A 23800-nucleotide genomic window follows, 5' to 3' on the forward strand; every position below is an offset into this window, starting at 1 on the left:
GTCTTGACTCTGATGACACCACTTTTTAAAACTGCTGCTGCCAACACAATGAAAGTTCCTGCCCTCTTTAATCGCCAATCTGTAATCATCACTCCGCTGCAGAGCACAGAATTAACTACACTGAGGGGGGGACAGTAAGGTACATTTCCTCATACCTGTCTTTAACAATGTGAACGTGATTAGAGTAAGCTTATGAGTAAGCTTCGGTCACTGTGGCAAATATATACAGTGAGGGGAAAAAAGTATTTGATCCCCTGCTGATTTTGTACGTTTGCCCACTGACAAACAAATGATCAGTCTATAATTTTAATGGTAGGTGTATTTTAACAGTGAGAGACAGAATAACAACAAAAAAATCCAGAAAAACGCATTTCAAAAAAGTTATACATTGATTTGCATGTTAATGAGGGAAATAAGTATTTGACCCCTTCGACTTAGTACTTGGTGGCAAAACCCTTGTTGGCAATCACAGAGGTCAGACGATTCTTGTAGTTGGCCACCAGGTTTGTACACATCTCAGGAGGGATTTTGTCCCACTCCTCTTTGCAGATCCTCTCCAAGTCATTAAGGTTTCGAGGCTGACGTTTGGCAACTCGAACCTTCAGCTCCCTCCACAGATTTTCTATGGGATTAAGGTCTGGAGACTGGCTAGGCCACTCCAGGACCTTAATGTGCTTCTTCTTGAGCCACTCCTTTGTTGCCTTGGCTGTGTGTTTTGGGTCATTGTCATGCTGGAATACCCATCCACGACCCATTTTCAATGCCCTGGCTGAGGGAAGGAGGTTCTCACCCAAGATTTGATGGTACATGGCCCCGTCCATCATCCCTTTGATGCGGTGCAGTTGTCCTGTCCCCAAAGCAGAAAAACACCCCCAAATCATAAGGTTTCCACCTCCATGTTTGACGGTGGGGATGGTGTTCTTGGGGTCATAGGCAGCATTCCTCCTCCTCCAAACACGGCGAGTTGAGTTGATGCCAAAGAGCTTGATTTTGGCCTCATCTGACCACAACACTTTCACCCAGTTCTCCTCTGAATCATTCAGATGTTCATTGGCAAACTTCAGACGGGCCTGTACATGTGCTTTCTTGAGCAGGGGGACCTTGCGGGCGCTGCAGGATTTCAGTCCTTCACGGCGTAGTGTGTTACCAATTGTTTTCTTGGTGACTATGGTCCCAGCTGACTTGAGATCATTAACAAGATCCTCCCATGTAGTTCTGGGCTGATTCCACACCGTTCTCATGATCATTGAAACTCCACGAGGTGAGATCCTGCATGGAGCCCCAGACCAAGGGAGACTGACAGTTATTTTGCGTTTCTTCCATTTGCGAATAATCGCACCAACTGTTGTCACCTTCTCACCAAGCTGCTTGGCGATGGTCTTGTAGCCCATTCCAGCCTTGTGTAGGTCTACAATCTTGTCCCTGGCATCCTTGGACAGCTCTTTGGTCTTGGCCATGGTGGAGAGTTTGGAATCTGATTGATTGATTGCTTCTGTGGACAGGTGTCTTTTATACAGGTAACGAGCTGAGATTAGGAGCACTCCCTTTAAGAGAGTGCTCCTAATCTAAGCTCGTTACCTGTATAAAAGACACCTGGGAGCCAGAAATCTTGCCGATTGATAGGGGATCAAATACTTATTTCCCTCATTAACATGCAAATCAATTTATAACTTTTATGAAATGCGTTTTTCAGGATTTTTTTTTTGTTATTCTGTCTCTCACTTTTAAAATACACCTACCATTAAAATTATAGACTGATCATTTCTTTGTCAGTGGGCAAACGTACAAAATCAGCAGGGGATCAAATACATTTTTCCCTCACTGTATGCTGTGTGATCCCTTCGTTTTGTCATCCTCTGCGCTGTTGCATTACATTCAACCAAACCACTTCCGTGTCACTGGACGATATTAGTATAAACCTCAACAGAGGGTTTAAAAAAAAAAAAAAATCAAGAAAGTTGCTGGCGTGTGTAAAAATTAAGCTTGACTCGGAACATATTATTGCTTTCTTGAAAGTGTGTCTCGATTTGAGAATAATACCATGCCAATTTCATACTGATAATGGTAAATAAGCCAATAGTGCTATAAAGAAATAAGGACAAAGTCTGCTCTTGATTATGTTATACGACCACTGCATGGTAATAAAGCTAGTAGTAAGCAAACTAAAGATCTGCCTTAATTATACTGCTTTTCATAGTAGTCTGTGGTTTCTTTTATCACCTTACTTATTTCTTCACCTGTGTGGAAAAACAATCACTTTCATTACCAGACTTATTATTATTTTTTAAATCTGTTTTATTTTATTGAGGATCTTCTCACTGAAGAATCTCCAAATGAAGGACAATGTATGCTATTTTATGTCATTAACAAAATTGTTAAGGCCTTTTTCTGGATTACTTCAACAAATTGTACTTTTTTATGCATTCAAGACTTTTCTGTAATCGTTGCTGACTAAGATTTTAAAACTTCAGCTACAGTTAACAATGTGGTATTTAAATATTTGCATTACATCTTACTATGAAGTCACCTAAAAAGAGTGTATTTTATAGTGAATACCTCAGTGTTAAATCAATGGTCCCTGCAAACATGCTACAGTAAGCCATTGTAATAATTTTGAATAGAAATTCAAAAGAGAGAGATGCCTTAATTTAGATCCTGGGCTGAAACACCCATCTAATGCACACCCCTGAGCGCCATATGCTACCCTGAAGTGCTATTGCTATTCCCTTGAGTCAAATGCAAAACTGACAATTGCTTGCAGTAACACTCATTTATGTATTTCCTTTTATAAAACAGATTTACATTGCTGGGGAATAAATAGCATTCTTTTACTTTAAACAACAGGAAATTATGAAATGTTAAATGTGGCCACATTAAAATAAATATAAAATTAAAATCGAAACACTGGAAATATTCCTGTGCCTCTTGGCCAACAGAAACTAAATAATTAAGTCTCTGCACAAAATTATCAAAGCACTTGGCATAAATCTGTCACACTACTTCCTCACCCACCCATCTTCAGCTATTCTTCTGTTGTAGGCACAGTAAGTTGGGTGTGAGATGTATGTGATAAGAGTGGTGTGGGCGCGAAGAAAACTATGAAGCCTCCCAACGGAGGAAGCTGAATGTGAAAATGATGGGTCTCATGGCAGGGAACAGGAAACATCCAGGAGTTTTATGAGGTATTTAGGGAGATTAAAAAAAGAACAACATCTAAATCCTATTTTCATGGGCTTTGTCTGACTTCTGTTAATCTCATTGTTCCTCCATTGTCTCCTCAAAGAATAACTCTTCTGCTGTTGAGATACGGATACAAGGGAGGAGCTTGCCAAACAATCTTGTAGTAAATTCCCCTGCTATTGGAAAAAGTCACATCTTCATGCCAGATTGTGAATCTGATAACTGCAGTATGTATATGTAACACAAATCTGTTCCCATTTAAGACTTCTGCATTTCATAAATGCTTAGAAAGGATTCATACAGATCACCTCAGCAACAGAAAAACACCTACAGGACACACACACCGCCTCCTTGCGTGCCGGCCTGCAGTCATTGCAGACCTGTGTTCACACCAATTGCAACAGGGCAGCATCAGGGGTAAGTTAGTGCGTGGCCTGTGAGGACAGGGGTGTGTACTTTACAGTGACTGAGTTGTCAAACAACAAACCATAAACGCCATTGGGAAGGGCTTAATACAGACATGACACTTACAGGTTAAAGGTTCTTAAATAAAAAATAATTCACCAAAAAATGCAGATCTAATATTATATGATTTTACTGTAAATTACAATAATACAAATAAATGATACTGCTAATTACAAAATATAACTTTGTAATTATTTTAAACTATGCAGAGCACTAATATGATGATTGATAACTGTAAAAGGAAACACACATATAATTAATATATAATATTAACTTTCTCACTGATCTCATTTGGAGACTCACAGCCCACTAGGTTTTCCCTTTTTTTATTCTTGATTGACTGATGGGAATATGTGGCGAAAGATGCAAATATTTTCTGTCCTGTCCAGTGCTCTGCACTTCTGCTGAAGAGCCGTGTTGCTCTAACAATAGCACTTGTAGCTTTGGGTGGGAATGCCCCTTAAGGCATAACTGCAAAACATCTGTAGCTACAGTTTCTGTATATGATCGTGCAGCTGAATACTCGACGGCTAATGGAGTCTTGCTTCATTGTGGCTAGGGTAATATCACAGATAACTAAACTTCAGTAAGTGGGCAAAATAAACATCCATCTGCACTTAAAAGCATTTATAAAAAGGTAAAAGAAGAGCGGTAACGGACAAGTCATTTACAGCTCTTTACTCGGTGCTGGAAAATGTTTTTGTGAGGGAAATGGTAACCGCACAGCGCCCAGAGACTGGACAATTAGAGCTAGAAAGCAGTAGAGAAAGTAAGTGAAAATGCATTGTCTGAAACATAATCGTGTCTATTAGCGGCGCCCTGGGGGACCATAGAGAGGCTTCTTGGAGAAGCTGGGTAAGTGTGTGAAGGAGGCTCTCTCGTCTCCTGGGTGGGTGACAGGGGTGGTGGCGCAGAATTGCAGCAGTAAGCAGCTTGGTATCGGCTTCTGCCACCTGCTATGCCCGGCCCTTTGTCTGGGATTATGTTTTTCAATCCTGGGTCTCCGTTGCAAAGAGACTCGCAGCTTGCACACCATGGCCCGGACTCCCCTGCCAGGAAACCCTGTACTGCACTGTACAGAACAACTGACCTTTCAGACGAGCTCTATTGCCACCTCAACTTGTGTGAACTTGAATGCTTTTGTCTTCAGTTTTGTCCCAGGCCCAGTTTCATGTTCAACAGCTTAAGCGGTGCAGTCCATGTAATTAATTCATAGTTTCCTGTCCATTGTTTTTTTTGACAGTTCTGCTTAGGGGCTGATAATATTCGAGCTATGGAGGCTGTTTATGTAAGGTCTTAATGGAGTTTGTTAATAAAGATTTAAAATTATACACATAATTTAATTGTAAGCTTTACCATTGTTATTTCTTAAGGAAAGGAACCACTTGCATAAGCATGAGTATATTTAAAAACTGAAAATGAATACCCAATTAGCAATTAGTGTGTGTAGCTGAATTTGAACAGAACAGTTATGGTTCAAGAGAAGCGACAGCAGACGAGTTCCAGGCTGTATGAAGTAAAACGATTATTTGATGGATATATTTTAGGGTTTTGAATCGGCACTTGTTGATGTTGAACTTTGCACTTATGTCGGCAAAAATCGATTTGGCACTTGCATATATTGCGTTTTGTGGTATGATTTTTATCATTAGTTTATTTTTTGGAAATGTATCAAATAAGTAATTTTATGTCCACGTGGCCATGTGAATACTCATTGTTTAAACAAATTAAGAAACCTTGTTCAGTAGTAACTTTTGCATCCCTGAACAGTTAATTCAGACTGTCTGATGACTCACGCAATTGTTATAGTTTTAAAAGTGAAATAAAATTAATAAAAGTACTCCATTAATAAAATTTTAGGACTATGATGTTTTTCAGCTCTAACACATTTATAGCCTGTTATTAAAATAAAAAGTAAAATATGTAAATATATACAGTGAGGGAAAAAAGTATTTGATCCCCCGCTGATTTTGTACGTTTGCCCACTGACAAAGAAATGATCAGTCTATAATTTTAATGGTAGGTGTATTTTGACAGTGAGAGACCGAATAACAACAAAAAAATCCAGAAAAACGCATTTCAAAAAAGTTATAAATTGATTTGCATGTTAATGAGTGAAATAAGTATTTGATCCCCTATCAATCAGCAAGATTTCTGGCTCCCAGGTGTCTTTTATACAGGTAACGAGCTAACTAATCTCAGCTCGTTACCTGTATAAAAGACACCTGTCCACAGAAGCAATCAATCAATCAGATTCCAAACTCTCCACCATGGCCAAGACCAAAGAGCTGTCCAAGGATGTCAGGGACAAGATTGTAGACCTACACAAGGCTGGAATGGGCTACAAGACCATCGCCAAGCAGCTTGGTGAGAAGGTGACAACAGTTGGTGCGATTATTCGCAAATGGAAGAAACGCAAAATAACTGTCAGTCTCCCTTGGTCTGGGGCTCCATGCAAGATCTCACCTCGTGGAGTTTCAATGATCATGAGAACGGTGTGGAATCAGCCCAGAACTACATGGGAGGATCTTGTTAATGATCTCAAGTCAGCTGGGACCATAGTCACCAAGAAAACAATTGGTAACACACTATGCCGTGAAGGACTAAAATCCTGCAGCGACCGCAAGGTCCCCCTGCTCAAGAAAGCACATGTACAGGCCCGTCTGAAGTTTGCCAATGAACATCTGAATGATTCAGAGGAGAACTGGGTGAAAGTGTTGTGGTCAGATGAGACCAAAATCGAGCTCTTTGGCATCAACTCAACTCGCCGTGTTTGGAGGAGGAGGAATGACCCCAAGAACACCATCCCCACCGTCAAACATGGAGGTGGAAACATTATGCTTTGGGGGTGTTTTTCTGCTAAGGGGACAGGACAACTGCACCGCATCAAAGGGACGATGGACGGGGCCATGTACCGTCAAATCTTGGGTGAGAACCTCCTTCCCTCACCCAGGGCATTGAAAATGGGTCGTGGATGGGTATTCCAGCATGACAATGACCCAAAACACACAGCCAAGGCAACAAAGGAGTGGCTCAAGAAGAAGCACATTAAGGTCCTGGAGTGGCCTAGCCAGTCTCCAGACCTTAATCCCATAGAAAATCTGTGGAGGGAGCTGAAGGTTCGAGTTGCCAAACGTCAGCCTCGAAACCTTAATGACTTGGAGAGGATCTGCAAAGAGGAGTGGGACAAAATCCCTCCTGAGATGTGTGCAAACCTGGTGGCCAACTCCAAGAAACGTCTGACCTCTGTGATTGCCAACAAGGGTTTTGCCACCAAGTACTAAGTCGAAGGGATCAAATACTTATTTCCCTCATTAACATGCAAATCAATTTATAACTTTTTTGAAATGCGTTTTTCTGGATATTTTTGCTGTTATTCTGTCTCTCACTGTTAAAATACACCTACCATTAAAATGATAGACTAATCATTTCTTTGTCAGTGGGCAAACATACAAAATCAGCAGGGGATCAAATACTTTTTTCCCTCACTGTATATGAACTTATATACTGGCCAAAATAATAAAAAAAAAGCCTCTCAATCTACCTCTAAATACACTACATCCACATCTTTTAGATCATGTAAACTGTTTACAGGTCTATATTTATTTATTTTAATTTATTGTATTTATGCATTTTATTTTGCTGTACTTTGTTGTATGTTTTCCAGTCTGTAAAGCGCTCTGTGGCTAACCTGTGAAGGGCGCTATACAAATAAAAATGGATTGATTGATCTGCACAGATTTAATGCTTTGAAATCTGCATTTGAAGATTCTGTCATGTCACATCCCTAATATATTCTAGGGTCACAGATTTAACAGATTCACTTGGTGGGTTCGGTAAAAAAAAAATTAAATGGCCTTTTCCATGCAATAGAAAAGTATTCTGACCAACTGTAAAATAAATTCAATTTCACAGTTCACAGATGCAGCATTGAAGAATTGCTCATGGAATGATTTTGGTTCTTGTCTGTTTTCAAGAGAAACATTACACCGGCTTCAGGGGAAAATACATAAATAAAGTTATGCAATCCTTTGTTTTTTCCTCCCAATAAAACTATTGTTTACAGAGAGGGATATTCTGTTTTAAGTGGTGATGACAAACTATAACAGTCAGGCCTTTCAGAACAACAGGGGCTCTGTGTGTGCCAACACTGTGGTTCACACAACCAGAAAGCAGCCAAGTTAAAGTTGGCAGAAATGTTTTCTGGGAAATGTACACACACTGCTGTCTGCACTAGTGCCTTCTATGCCCTGTCGTATGAGCACAGACCTACTCCTACTGGAAAAAAAAAAAAAAATTAAATAAACAGAGATAAGGGCATTTACACAGATGTGTGCAAACATGACTGGCAGACACGTAGGCGGGGAAACCTCCATTTTCAAGGTTACCATACCAATCTACACATTGTTGTGTTGCATTTAAACACAATAATATGGCTCTCTGAGAACATACAGCACCACCCAGTGTAGAACAGTCCATAGCTTTGCCTTCATTTACAAACCAAATTTTGCGATTAATCACAGTTTCACTGCTGATCCCATCCTTTCTTTTCCAAATAATATCCCAAATCATCATGGAAAAATACATAATAGAAACTTGCATTCAATTAAAGTACTCTGTCCTGAAAACCCTCTTCTGCTCAAGGGCCCTACCAAACAATAGCCTAAGTGTTTCCTTGCTAAGTTTTTCTAAGGTAGTTAGTAGTAAACTGGTCTTTTGTGACTCGCCTTTGTAAAGGAATGCATATTTATAGTACATGTGCAAATGAGTGAATTATGTGATTAAAAAACTTTGAATTTGGTCACAGTCACAGAGAAGCATAGTTGATTTTTCTCATGTTCATGTATTTCAAGTGCTTAAAGGACTATTACACTTTCCAAGATAGTTTTGTGTGACCTCACATGATGGTATGAGTATATAAGCAATGTATCTGTGATGTGTCTGTTCAATTCTGTCAGATCATCACCTTTTGACACTTAAAAGTGCAACCCTCATCAAGGAGAGAGATTGTTTTGCCACAGTGAGTATTTTTTTTTCATTATAACACCTCCAAAGATTTCTTTATGACTTATTATTTGACCCTTTTGTATCCAAAATATCCCCAAGGAATGATCCCTACAACTGGTTTTGGAAGTACAGATAAATATGTTCCTGACAGAAAACGGTCAAAACACTTACCAGATTTAACTATCTGTGATAATATAATAAATTCACGCATGTCTTTTTTCTTTGCACTAAATGGTCTGGGGAGAGGTTAACTGGAGCTGATCAGGGTACAAGAGCTCGGAACTGAGGGGCGGGGAGCCTTCACTCTTGGCTATTCATGTTTTTATATAAACTAGGTATGTAAAATTGAGCCACTTGTGTACTGTAACACAGCTAGCAACCACCCCCACCACACCTGCCCGTCCCCGGTCAGCACTTTCTGCAACATCCATTAGCAACAAAACTGCAGCAGATCCTAAGGGAGTATTCTGACAAAGGTTGGAGGAGGCCAGGACCTCTTGAGCCGGCGACAAAGCTGAGCACTGAGATGTATGCTGGACTTCAACTGGGAGAAGGAAATGTGATGCCAGCCTAAGACGCTGAGCCACTTTGAGGGCTGTCTGGTCTGTGCAGTTACGATGTAGGGGAAAATTGGCATGACAACTGTATTCCTGGACCAAATCATCTATTAACTTGCCTGCCAAATCGCAAAATAAAAAACCCTCCTTTGTTTACTTGGGTTTGCATTAGGCAGAACAAAGAATCCTCTGAGACAAAACAGAAAACCAGTTGAAATGTATTTTGCAGTTGAAGGTCAGAGTTTGATTTGGGCTGGCCCTTAGAGTTGGATTTTTGTTAGGTGCCACAATTGTGTTCCAGAGAGTAGTGTAATCTATGCTTTTTAAAACCTGGGCTCTTGAAAAGTGAGAGCAGACTGGGACTCAGACTCTTTTGTTGCAAAGTGCCAATATCGTTAATTTCCCAGCCTCCACAAGTCAAGGTGAGAAACTGTCTCTGCTTGTGTGCTTTGGCCACACTGATAAATGTCCACTTGTCTGCCCTCAGATCAACCACTGCCTTTCTCTAATGGGTTTATCTGGATTTGAAAGGAAGAGTTTGATAAACGAAGCCACAACCTGCACACCCGGGATGGATTAGTGAAAGATAAAAACATCAATGCCACTGGGGCATGGGTAGGGCTACAGGATCATTAATGGATGCGGTGTGAAAAAGCAGTGGGGGGGATTGGATGGATACGTCCTCCAAATGCACAACCACAAAGCGTGTCACGGATGTGCAGCATTCGCGTGTGTGAGCTGTAACAAGCTCCTGTGAGCACAACTTGATATGACAGACGTTGCTTCAGACAGCTCTCCTATTTTCCTGTCTATCTAGGTCAGGATCATCCCAACCCTCTCTCTCTCCCTCTCCCTCTCTCTGGTGTGCTGTGCCAGCTGTCGTCTTTCTCTGGAGGTGACTGGGCCAAGCCACATAGAGCCCAAGTCAGCTTCCCTTCAGTCTACACTGCTCTCGAGAGCTCTGCGCAAACCCACAATGAAAAACAGAGTGTTCCTTCTACTGGCTACTATACAGGAACCAGTTGCACTGGCATCATTTAGCGGGCTGCCACAGAACTGCAGGAAAAGCCCCATAAACACAGCCTAGATTAGAACTGGGAAATACTTTTTTATTCTTTATTACTCGTTTTACTGTTAGACTGTTAAAACGTCTACATTTGATTCATAACAGAGATGTCTCCCTGGGAAAAACAGAGGAATTCCCCTCGCAGGAAATAATGCAATTTTCAAGTGAGCGGAATAATTAATCTTGTGTTCATCACTGTGCATTTTATATTTATTGTCTTCCGCTTTGGAAGGCGCTATGATAGTTTGTCATTTGAAACCGTAACAGTAGAGTCACTATATTATATTTACATGTACACTGCAAGGACGCATTCTTATTCTCAGGGCTTCATTCATCATGCTTTTAGGACTAGGATATGCTACAAGATGTCATTGTTGTATTCTTGAAGGCATGCCTTTTTCTTTTTTAGGAAGCATTAGACACAGAGCAAAAAGTAGCCTACACTAACTATCAACTCACTCCAGGTCATCAGTTATTTTTGTGGGCTATTGCGGTGATGTGTAATTATGACTATAATGACATCAAGGCTTACAAAGGTTGCCGTTCACACAGGAGCGGGCTGCTGTGCTCCAGAACGCTAGACCAGCACACTGCGCTGGGACAAGATGGACATCTGTTTATACTATGAGGTCACTGTGAAGATCAGCACCTCTGCACAATGCACACTCTGTCACAGAGGAGCCATTACAAAAAAAAAAAAAAGACTTCTGTACATGAGCCCACAGAATCTCACAGCAGAAATGCATCTGCACTACCTTGTCCTGCAGACTAGTTATGCTGTAACAATAAATAAGCCATTTGTAAGCTCATTTATAAAAGCTAAAAATCAAATTGTGGTGATTCCTTCCCACTGTATGTGCCCCAATCCTTAAATCTCCTGAGCAGGCCTGTGTGTCAGGAGTGGTGGAGGCTGACTGTGATAGAGGCCCCGGTGGATGTCAGACAGGGCTGGGAGTGAGATGCAGGGCATGTCTCTGCTGTAAGAAGGGAATGAACAGCCACATTTTCTGGTCTCGGATGAGCCAATATGACCTCAGCGAGATCACAGAGGCAAAGCACATTACAGCGTCCCCAAGGCCTATGAATGGACAATATGTGAAGGCTCTCTGCTTCACTTTACATACATTTTTGAGCTGACATTTTATTTTCTTTTTTAAAGTGAAACAATATGAATACTACACTTGATGTGCATTCCAACAAGGTGTTCAAACTAGACACACTTAGCAAAACTGAAAACCAAACACAACTAGTTTACAACTCCAAAGCTCTTTTACATTCTTCTGTGGTCCTCCTCTATGCTCAGTTAATGGTAAGAAAACAGATCTGGTTATATTAATCTATGTTTTCATAAAAGTGCAGAAGTTGATCTTGGAAAATCATTTCAATAAGTGACAAAGGATGACATTTCCATTGGTAGCTAATGGAGCGACCTTTGGGGATCATAAAACCATCTAATCCAACTCCTAACCCAAAATGATACACTGTATGCCTACAATACTTGGATATAATTGGTAAGTAAGTAAATATACAAGAAATCATTGAAGTGTAAGGAGTTTTGAATGATTTAGACATATTTACAGAATTATTAGAATTGTTTAAAAATATTACAAAATACCAAACAAATATATATATTACACCCCAAAAATGTTGAAAAGGGCAGTGTGGGCAAGTCTACACATAATACAAGCTTGTATTATACAGCAGAGTAATTGGGTTATTTTGTTCTTTTTACCAACTAGCACTTTGCCATTTTCTTTTTAGTCTAAGTTCCTCTTTCTTTCACCACCTGTTACCATCATTTATCGTTCACACGATGATTAGATCATTTTTAGTTTTTCCATTTCCTCCCTTCAGATCAGTACTATTTTTTTTCAAACTACAGACCTAAGTGAATATCCAGTCGATGGTGGCCACTAAGGAACGAATAATATACATATACATTGGAAACATTGTAATTGGTCGTACAGAGTTATGCCAAGTGCTGTGTTTGCATGCTTGCTTTCTTTGCTTGCTTTTCCATGCAACCTCGGCCGAAACAGCTCGTTTTTCTTTTTGAAAACACGCTACATGAAGGAAAAAGGGGCGGATTTTCCTCAATGGAAAATCTGATTTGAGCCCCACAGCCCAAACTCAGCCTCCATCCCGTCACCCTTTCCAGGTCCGATCAAGTCCGCTCAGGCAGAGAGCAAAGCATAGACCACAGCATTTCAAAAGACCGGCATGATGAGATGGAGAAAAACAAAGAAATAATAAGAAATAAATAAATAAACACAAACATACCTCAAAGACGCACCAGGAACATTACAAGACATTTAAAACCACCCGTGATAGACAATATAATTGCAATAGCAGGTTGCTGGCTACTGTAACTTACATAAGCATGCACTTGCTCACCAGACCTTACAAAGTTGCCGCTATAAATAAACACAATGTGCAAATCAGCGCAATCGCACATCTTTATTATTCATTTTATGGACATGGTTAAAAAGCGCACAGAGAAACAAGACCACTTACCCAAAAGATGAAGTTGAAAATGAACAGGAGATATTTCACACATTTCATCCCTCCTTTGACTTTGCCCATGTTGGTAGTAGAAATTGCGAAAAGGGTTGGTTTTTGTCAGCCTTATTCACGTCTCCCAGCTCTGCCCGTGAAATCCAGTGCACTGCCAGGGAGCAAAAGCAAGGATCCGCACCGTCAATCCTGCGATAGAAACCACCGAAGGATTTTCAGACTCTTTCCACACCGCCCATTTTTATGTTGTATGGGGGGGACTGAGGGCGGGTTCAGACGTGCAGGGTAGATGTACCAGTACTTGCCAGTGCAAGAGTTTCTTTCCATTCCGTGTGTGTCTGCATGTGCATTTATTTCTCAATTGATGAAATATTTCACACATTGATTAGTGAATGACAAAAGCGGATGCATGATGTGCTTGTTTACTTTCATAAAAATCAGTCTAGAATGTATTCTTTATGAGATGTGTTCGAACTCCACATATACAATGTATCATTATTATGTTTATATAATAATACAGATATTCTTAAACTATGTTCTCTTGCGTGCCTTATCCCTTTTAGCTTTGACAGTTAGTTTCAGAAGCCTAGGAAGACCTTCTCCTCTGGCGTTCCTCAGGAGCTGTACTTTAGTTTCCACCCCATGGATTTCAACCTTGCAAAGTAGATTGTGATGATATCTGGCGATTTCTTGCATTGCTTTGTACGACTGTGTGTAAGCGTAAGTGTGTGTGTTTGTTAGATATCTATTCGAAATCCATCAGAAAACAAGTTATTTTCTCATTAATGTTATCACAAAGGACACAGACACTATCCAGACAAATGAATAAGTTGTTTAGTATTTTTAGCATATTCCTGTAGATTGGGTCCATATTTCTCTTTTGTGTCTGTTTGGTTGTTTGTGTATTTACCCCCCAGAATTAAATCATTATTAGTTTTAGGCAATAATCTATGTTGGCACTCGTTGATATGATGTGTGGCTTGGATATATATGAGTTTACAGGACAAAATGAAATCTGCATTCTTTCCTTTTGTTTTTTAAATTACTTGTGCCAGGGTGGGTGCACCTCCAGTCCTTGCTATGGGGAAACAACTATTTTAGCACTGATGGACTTATTTTTAACAGCTCGAGGCCGATGTGTAACACAACTCTTGTGGATAGTTAAAATTAAACCATTCTTTTTGTGTGATGACCTCAGAGTGTCCTGACTAATTATTGCTCATGTAAATGTGAGCAATTAAAATTGTTGTGGACAGTGTGTAAATCAGCAACAATGAGGCAGATACTTTACCAAAAATCCCAATGGACTGAACAATGGTGTATATAGTCTGAATATCATTGGAGTTTTTTTTTTTTTAATAAACTGCCTGGATTCCCCTAAATTTCCCCTACCTGCAGGAATCTGTGTTCATCAAAACAAAGGTACACTTGTACTACAGTGTACAGTAATAACACTAATAGATGACAGCACTGATGGTATTAGAAGGACTTACCGTGGGGTTTTGTGTAATTTGTATATACAACATAACATTGTGCTGTGATGAAATACCTCTTGTTCCAAGGCTAATCAGTATTTTTTATCAGTATTTGGTCTAATTTTTGGAGAGGGGAATGTCCCAATACGATTTCCTTTTCAAATCCTATTAGTATTATTATAAAAATATTGATTTAGTTAGTCATTACTACATTGCTACATTCTGAAATTTGCAGAACATAGAGATGACACAAGACAGAGTTTTCCTTTGAAGAATGACAGTGTGACTTAAATTAAATCATGAGCATGTTATAGTATGTCAAGATCTTTGGACTCTTTTACGACTATAAGAACAATAAATCTTGGGTCTAAGTTCAGACTATGACTTTTAACTTGAGCTGGCAAACTGCAAGGTATGTAGTTGAGAAGATTGTTGGAAAAGAGACGAGTTCTGCATTGTTAGTGTGATGAGGCATGGCCACGCTTCACCAAAGCTATATTTTCAGCAGGAATATAGCTTCAATCCAGGACGCAGACAGACACATACATTAGATAAAAATGGTGCACCCGTCACTGTTACTGAAAACACTTTAGAGGATGTGTAAAGCCACTTTGGAAGTTTATATTAGAAATAACAGTTCATTCCTTTCTAGTGCAGTATTAAATATGACATAATCATTCTCCATCAGGCAACATGAGCAGTTGCCAGCAATAACACAGAATTGGGTGTATGCTTTACCACCAATAATTGTGTTAGAAGGCTTGTTTTTCCCACACATTCAGCAGACCCTAGTTCAGTCCTGGAGGTCTGTAACCTAGCAGCCCTTAGAATCATCGGCACTGCAAAATTTGACAGATTGCTTGAAGGTTAATTACTTCAATTAAGCCAAAAATGAGTTTCAAGTAGGTAGTTCAGAGTTCAGGGTTAATGAAATGAGTTAATCAGTTGATAGAGGTCCACTCTCCCCTATCTAATTTGACCCCTTCACGTACACAGCTCTCATGTAATATAGGTGGGCAGGGAGCTCTGACAATGGGAGATGTTCCACTAAGGAAAGAAACCCAAGGGAAACTACTAGTAGGAAAGTCCTGAAATGTTTGTACCTCAATGCCAGGAGTATAAGGAACAAGATGTTAGACCTAGAAGCCATAGTGCTGGCATGTGACTATGATGTTGTAGGAGTGACGGAAACATGAGATGAATACAAGTTGAAAGGATACACACAGTTTAGGAGGGACAGGCAAAATCGAAGAGGGGGTGGGGTAGCATTATATGTCAGAAATTACATTGAGACAGAAGAACTCAAATTAGATCCCAGTAACGAAACAGAATCTTTGTGGGTGAAACTTTTGGACAAGAGATCTGGAGGATTAGTGGTAGGAGTGTGTTACAGACCACCCAACTCAGATATTCAGCAAGATGTTTCATTGTACAGTGTAATCAGGACTGCATGTAGCACGGATGTGGCTGTTATAATGGGGGATTTCAATTTCCCAAACATAGACTGGGAAAGCCCTGTTGGGAACCAACCAGGGAGAGTGCATGCATTGACTTGATATTTTCAAATGACCAAGATAGAGTCAGAGGGACACTAGTTAGAGAACCAATGGCAAACTGTGATCACAATATAGTTAGCTTTGAGGCATTCTTTAAAAAAACAAGGACCAAGTCTAAAACAATGGTCTACAATTTTAGAAAAGCAAACCTTGAAGGTATGAGGCGGCACTTAGAAGAGGTAGACTGGAGCACATTGGATACAGATTCAGCTGAAAATGGATGGTTATATTTTAAGAATATATTACTTGAGGCTGAGGAGAAATTTGTACCAAAACTTAGCAAACCTAGGACCAAAAAACATTGGCCAAAATGGTTTAATAGAAGTATGCAAAAAAATATCAAGAGAAAAAGTGCTGCATATCACATACAAAAGGGATAGAGACTAAACAAAATACAATTAATATGCAGAACTGCAAAGAGATCTTAAGAAAGGGATCAGGAAAGCAAAGAGGGAAATAGAAAGAAACAGCTCTTGGAGCTAAAACTAAAGCAATTTTTTTTTAAATACTACAACAGCAAGAGGTCAATAAAAGAGGAAGTGAAACAGATAAGGGCAAAAATGGAAGTATCTTGGAAAACAAACAACATGTGGCAAATATTCTAAATGAGTATTTCACAGAGGTTTTTACAAAAGAGAAAACAGATAACATGCCACAGGTTAACAACCAGTCCAGTCAAACCCTAAGAGAGATCAGGATAAATGAGGAGGAGGTACTAAAGGGACTAGCAAAATTAAAAACAAACAAATCACCTGGGCCAGATGGGATATTTCTAGCAGTACTTAAAGAAGTAAGGGAAATTATTTATAGGCCGCTGACTTAAATATTCTAAATGACACTTAGAACAGGGGATGTGCCAACTGACTGGAAGACAGCAAATGTCATACCAATCCACAAGAAAGGGGACAAAACTGAGCCAGGAAATTACAGACCAATCAGTCTCACCTGCATCACTTGTAAAATGTTGGAAAAAATGATTAGACAGAAAATAGAGGAGCATCTTAATGAAAACCATATTCTTGGAGATAGTCAACATGGGTTTAGACGAGGCAGATCATGTCTTACTAATTTATTACATGCAACTGCAGCTGTAGATCATGTGAAAGCATATGATATGATATACTTAGATTTTCAAAAAGCTTTTGATAAGGTTCCACACCAAAGACTGATCCTCAGATTGGAAGATGTAGGCATTCAGGGTAATGTAAGTAGATGGATTATGAGCTGGTTGATGTAAAGGAAACAGAGGGTGTCGATTAGAGGAGTCGCTTCTAACTGCAGTGAGGTTGTTAGTGGAGTTCCACAGGGATCAGTACTAGGGCCTTTGCTTTTTCTAATCTGTATTAATGATCTGGACTCTGGGATAGTTAGCAAACTTGTCAAATTTGCAGATGATACTAAAATAGGTGGATCAGCAGATACAATCTCGGCAGCACAGGCTATTCAGTGGGACTTAGATAATATTCAGTTGTGGACCGACACCTGGCAGATGAAATTCAATGTGGACAAGTGCAAGGTATTACATGCAGGTAACAAAAATGTCCACTATAATTACACTATGGGAGGAATAGAACTAGATGAAGTAACACTTGAGAAAGACCTAGGAGTCTATGTGGACTCCTCACTTTCTCCATCCAAACAATGAGGAGAAGCAATAAAAAAGGCAAACAGGATGCTAGGGTATATTATCAAAAGTGCAGAATTGAGAACAAGGGCAGTGATGTTCAGACTGTACGATGCACTAGTTAGAGCTCATCTGGATACTGTGGACAGTTCTGGGCTCCACACTTCAAGAAAGATATCGCTGCTCTAGAGGCAGTTCAGAGGAGAGCAACCAGACTTATTCCAGGTCTGAAGGGAATGTCCTACTGAGAGACTGAGGGAACTGAACCTTTTCACCCTGGAACAGAGGAGACTACGTGGGGACTTGATTCAAGTCATCAAAATCATGAAAGGCATCGACCACATCAAACCAGAGGAGGTTTTCCAGATCAGTAGGGACACACAGACCCGGGGACACAAATGGAAATTGGGCTTCAAGGCATTCAGGACAGAAAACAGGAGACACTTCTTTACACAGAGAGTCGTCACAATCTGGAACAAAATCCCCAGCGATGTGTTAGAAGCTGAAAATTTGGGAACATTTAAAAACAGACTGGATGGGATCCTTGGATCACTTAGTTATTAATGGACACCAAACGAGCACGATGGGTCGAATGGCCTCCTCTCGTTTGTAAACTTTCTTATGTTCTTATGTTCTAATATAATGTCCTGCAATTCTCCTTTATTCCAAACAAATGTTATTCCAAGTAAAATGCCAAAACCTCAGCCTAATAACATAGACTCTTGGGACTCTTAGGGGATGATGTAAAACACCGGGGGAAGCCAGGCATTAGTGAAAGTACAAATTCCAACAACCAATGAATATCATGAGAACATGTTTGTTAGGGCTAAGTTAAGGATCAATACACACATGGGATTGACAGCATGCTGAGAAGGGGAGGCATCTGCTGTATCCATTTCTGGAATGTGTCAGGGCCCTCCAGAATTCACAGGGCCTCTTTGGAATTCAGGAGCTTTATCCAAGGAGCATCTGAACTAAATAACACAGATCACAACACTTGCCAGGTTGACTTAATATGGGCAAAGCCTTGGACAGAGATTTCCCTCGTAAATTACTTGGGTTGATTGCAATGAAGTCCTGTTTTGAAACGATTCAGGGAGAGATTCCAGCTACATCTGTGTGAAGAGGTGAGCAAGGCGATTTTACTGCTTCCTTCCTATTCATGTAAGTGTCCATTCTTTTGTCACCTGTCTATTTGCGCGGGAATGCTCATTTCCGATTGCAATTTGCATCTCAAGTGACTATGGAGCTTCAGTGTTCTAAGCGTTTCCTTTGAGTTTATCTTTCCACTTTGCATCAAGCATAGTCCTAATAAAATCATGACATATTCAACGGATTCTCACAGTTGTGAACCTGTTTTTGTGTGTGACCATTTTAGAACTTTGGTGTGTGAATTTGCAATATGGCCATTGCTCTGAATATGATCAGTTGGAAATAATGTCCTCAGAAGTTGTTTTTGTGTCTATTTGAACAAGAAAAATATTGCTCACACCAACATGCACATATGCACATTATTCCACCACTTTCCACCATATTTATTCTGCGGCATAGCAATATTATGGCATTTCAAAGTGTGTTGCAGCACTGAAAAGGAAAATAGGGTTGTGATACAGTATGATAATGTACAATGTTTATAGAAAATTAGTGATCAGAACTAGAAATAGATGGTTTCTTTTTTGCTTGGGAAACTTGCAGAACCCACGTTATCAGTGAGCCATGTATTCCGATTAACTGTGGCAGTTACAGGAAATCACAGACTGTAGAAATATCTCAAACCTCATAAACATTATACCCATATATACTGAGGTCAAATAAACTCCTGGACTAATCACAGTAGAAAGGAACAAAAACACAGTAAGTCAATTACGCCTGTCTGTGGAGTAATTTGAGACTCCTCAGACTGGCCTGTAGCTACGTTTACAAGATTATAAGGGGAAAACTGACTTATGTGATGGATAATGTTGATGGTGCCAATTTTACAAATACAGCAGGATCATGTTAGACCACAAGCTTAAATATCTGAGATGTTTGGGGATTTGCAATTAACCCTCTCAATTAGATTTGGATGACGTATATGACAAGACCCATTACACTCCTTGTAGGGTGTATTGATAAGACCGCCCTTTATCCCTCATGCTAGCTTTAAAGAAAATCTTCTCCAAAACCACCATCTTTGGTGATTTTCTATGCCAGCTTCAGAGCAGAGCACTTATTAAAAGTCATAAAGAAACTTTACAGCTTGTGAGACATTAACAGAAGTGGCAGTCTGGAACGCATTGTACGTCTGGAAGGAAAAATTGTTCCGAAGCATCTTTTGAACTATTATACGGGGAGCAGGACCAAAGCAGACGAGGATTCCCAGGACTGGTCGGGAACAGAGGCTGAGTTGTTCCTTCTGCCAAACGAGAGATGGAAAGGTGTAAACTGTGAAGGAGGATGAACTGAGGAAGCACATTCGTCTAGTTGGCAACCTTAATTTTTTTGTCTTGTTTTATTAGTTTGCTCTCTTCAACAGACTGGAATGCACGGTAGCTAAAAACAGTCTTATTGCTCGTTTTGATACAACTGCCAAGATGTCATTGATTCTAACTGAATGCCTGATTTTTCTATTAAAGCACACGGGGAAAGTGATTGAGAGTGCATTTGAGAGCTTAGTAGCAGGTGCAAGGTAACTGCTGGATTTTCAATAAAGTCGAGGCTTAATGCAACACACCATGTGACTTGGCTGAGTTCACTATGACCAGCCAGCTGGATTTTGTGGTGTAAGCCTCCCCTTTCCTTTCGGCTGCTTTTTAACCTGTGTTTTGGACCTTTTATATTCAAGTGATCTATAGTCTTTTTATAGCTCGGCAATAGAGGGGAATGTGTAGGACTGCTTTCTGAGTTCAAGATACATGCACTTGGGTTTTCTTCATTCTTATTTGGACAGTATTTTATATATCCTCTAAGTCTTGGTCAATTCCATACTTCTACGGTGTGTGTGTTTGTTCTGTGACAGTCTCTGTTTGTGCCACAACACAAGAAAACATTTCCATGAAGAGACGAGCCGCGATGCAGGAATGGCAGTGTTCACAACACACACAACAGTATATGCACCATCAACAGAAAAAGAGACAGAATGGAAAAAATGCAAATGGTATAAACACCAGTTATTTTCTCAGCTTCTCAGTCCCTGCCCACCACTGTGACTGCATGCTTCTTCAGGAAGGATGAGGTGAATTGCATATTATCAAAGTCATCTGCCTACAGCACTCTAAACTCAGGAAGTCCACAGGACAGTTACTAACCAATCGGAGGATTTGAAGCCGCAGGAACTGCTAGAAACCTGAACCCGTAGGCCCACGAGAAGCCAGAAGGAGTCACTGGTCAGTGGAGGACAGAGGATTTTCCCAGCTGATTGTTAATCATTCCTCCCTGTGTCACTCAGTCAATGTCTGCAAGACATCATGGGAACTCCTGGCTACTGCTGGCATTAGCATGGGTGGGATTGTACACCAGCTTGATCTAGGCTAAGGAACGCATCTGATACTCTGGGTGGAGACTTTAATTGGATGCACCACTAGGGAGCAAGAATCTGCACACCACTTTAAATTTGTGAGAGAAGTCCAATCCTCTAATTAGTGCTTGTCTTCATCTTGGCGTGCAATGATTAAATGATGTACATTGAGAACCACAAGACATTGTGTAAACAGTAATCATACCTCTGATTTGTGTCTACACTGGAGGACTGCTCTATGATTTTCTAATGACGAGAATTCATCCATAGCTGGATTCGTCTCCCTGTATAACCTGCCATGTTAAATGTTTGTGTTTACAGTTTGCAAGTCCAAAGGCATGAGCAAATATTGCCTTGATACAAAAACAATGCCCCCTGTCCTTTTCAGTCTCAGTCCTGTCCTCAGAGCCATGCTAGCCTGTGTTTGCTCTTGGCAGATTACATTTAACTATGAATACAGGCCCTTGGATTTGTTTATTGTTGGTCAGAATAGAAAAGCAGCTGGGTATGAAAAGGGAACACGGCAAGAATCTTCAGATGCACTTTTTGATCGATCTCCATTTGTTAGCTCTTGTTTGCGTCGTTTTGCATTTCAAGATTGCATGTCTTTTGCAGTCTGTTTCCTGGATTTGTCATTTCCCTTTTATTTTTTCTCTCTTTCCTGTTAAATTTCATAATTATCAACATCACAGTCCTTCCTTAAAATGTCTTGGTGAGCCGAACATAGAACAAAAGGTGAACAAATGGTCAAGTGAGTTTTTTAAACCAATGTTCACATGCAAAGTAACAGTGTCAGATGCAAATGTATGTTCACGGTGATTGATTTAAAAAAAGTGACCCTGCTTTTCATATGGAAAAAGACGGAAAACAAACAAGGGGTGCAATAAGTGCACTGTAAAAGTAGATAGGCAAAGTGACTGAATTGATCTAAAATATTAATGTATTCTTTCCCATGTAATTGTACAGAATCAATCTGCAGCACTTCCATTTTCTATTTTTTCTGCAGCGTAACACTGTAATGTCTTTTAGAGATGTGCCACATATCATATGCAGGGTGCAAGCGTGAATTTCTTAATTATCAACCTCGAAGCACTTATCTCAAAGAGGCTGCTTATCAAAAGCATTTAGGTGCACACATTGGCCCTCTCAAGATCATGTGGATATACAATGGGCGTGCAAAAGTGTGGGTTATATAGTTAGAACTGCAGAAATCAAATCAAGGAACATTATATGCATTAGTTTAGGGTAACATGTCGATAGTCACAGGATAAAAAAAGGCCACAGTGGCGCTAGAAGTAGTTCAAAGAAGAGCAAGCAGGGAATTAAAGAAACTGGTCTCTGTAGTGTTACACAGAGAAGACTACAGGCAATCTTTTCAAATGTTAAATCCTGAAAGGTACTGTAAAAAAACCCCACGGAGGAGTACTTCGGTGCCCGCAGCGAAACAAGGACTCGTAAAAATGAATTGGCTGCACTTTTTTGTAATATGTAACCAACAGATAAGCATATCACTTGAACTCTGTGCTGCTGCCGATTGCTTTAAAGATCTCTGGTCCAGAGAAAATGATGACATCTACTGGTTTCAGGCAAAATGGGTTTCTTACATCACCTAATATTTCCTACTGAGGACAAATTCGCTTTTCCATTCCGAGTGTGAGCAGTGACAGGGATGTTATGAGGACAAGCCACACAGTATTCCGCCGAAATCTGTGAAGTATTTGTCAAGGAAGTAATGTAGTTATGTATGGAAGTTAGACACACACACGCATGCACATCCACATGCAATAAAGAAAACCATTCACAACAGTATTACTCGTGGTGTGTTAAGGTCCTAAGCATGATTCAAGCTCTATTTGTTCACATATCACTGTAATCTTCCTGTGTGTGTGTGTGTGTGTGTGTGTGTGTGTGTGTATTCAGTTGTCTCGGGTGACCGTATCTTTGTTTTCTCAATGCAGAGTGATGTAACTGTCACTGAGGTGGCAGCTGCAGTTTCTTTTATCTGATGTGCTGGTGTGCATGAAGACACAAACGTTACCCTCACTCTTCTTTTGTAAGCGGACCCTTGTTTTTGCAATAACTATGTGTCAGGCTTTTGTGTGCTGTTGCCACAGACGTGTTTTTCCACATAGAATTGCTTCAACTTGATCTTGAGGATGGTTCACAGATTCAGTCAGGGAGTTCACCAAAGAACGGTTATTTATGTATTTGTTTGTTTGTTGTTATTGTCATCCGCATTATTCTCAAAACCTTTACTGTGTTGAATCACAGTGTTTTTTGGGTTGTTTTTTTGTTTCTGTTTGTTGCAGTAAAGCCAGTGAAAGCATTGTAGAGCCTCAGAAATGCATCATGAATACAAGCTCCATCTCAATGAAAACGCAGAGGAGAGCTATGGGAATAGTTCATCACATATCTTGCATATTTGATAGGAAATAAGCAGAAAGAGAAACAGCCGGAAAAAACAATTGTTTGAGAGAATTAAATCTGAAATGAAGAAGTTGGGGGGTGGGGAGGGATCTCATTGACTTATGCAATTCCACTAGTTTTTTTCTTTCATGAACGCTTATTAGCAAGGGAGTGACAACCTTTCTTTGAAAAAAGGAAATAACATTGGAATAAGGAGGTCATCTCTGGACCAATTCTTCCTAATCCTATAACAACAAAAGACAGTTGTATGACTTTCAATCCGTTACAAATGTCCAAAATACTTTAAGTGGGTGGAGGTCCCCAGTTCTAAATGCCTTTAATAGTATTTTATTCATGTGGTGCACAAATTTTAAATACATTCTAACAACAGATAAAACAACAACAAAAAATAAGCCACACAAAAACAAATGTGTTTTCAGAACAGTTGTAAAAT

General features: G+C 40.0%; 1 protein-coding gene and 1 long non-coding RNA gene across 2 annotated transcripts in view; one reads left to right on the top strand and one right to left on the bottom strand.

The window, feature by feature from the left end:
• The window catches only part of tspan2a (tetraspanin 2a), a 33771-nt gene extending 20738 nt beyond the window's left edge, over positions 1-13033 (bottom strand). Inside the window, exon 1 of the mRNA XM_066703700.1 lies at positions 12790-13033. Coding sequence (XP_066559797.1) covers positions 12790-12858 — 69 coding nt within the window. The 5' untranslated portion in view covers positions 12859-13033. The remainder of the gene's footprint in view (positions 1-12789) is intronic.
• Positions 1-23800, top strand: part of LOC136749411 (uncharacterized) — a 92485-nt gene that overhangs the window by 12584 nt on the left and 56101 nt on the right. The window lies entirely within an intron of this gene.

The sequence above is a fragment of the Amia ocellicauda genome, chromosome 5 (assembly GCF_036373705.1).
Source record: "Amia ocellicauda isolate fAmiCal2 chromosome 5, fAmiCal2.hap1, whole genome shotgun sequence".
NCBI lineage: Eukaryota > Metazoa > Chordata > Actinopteri > Amiiformes > Amiidae > Amia > Amia ocellicauda.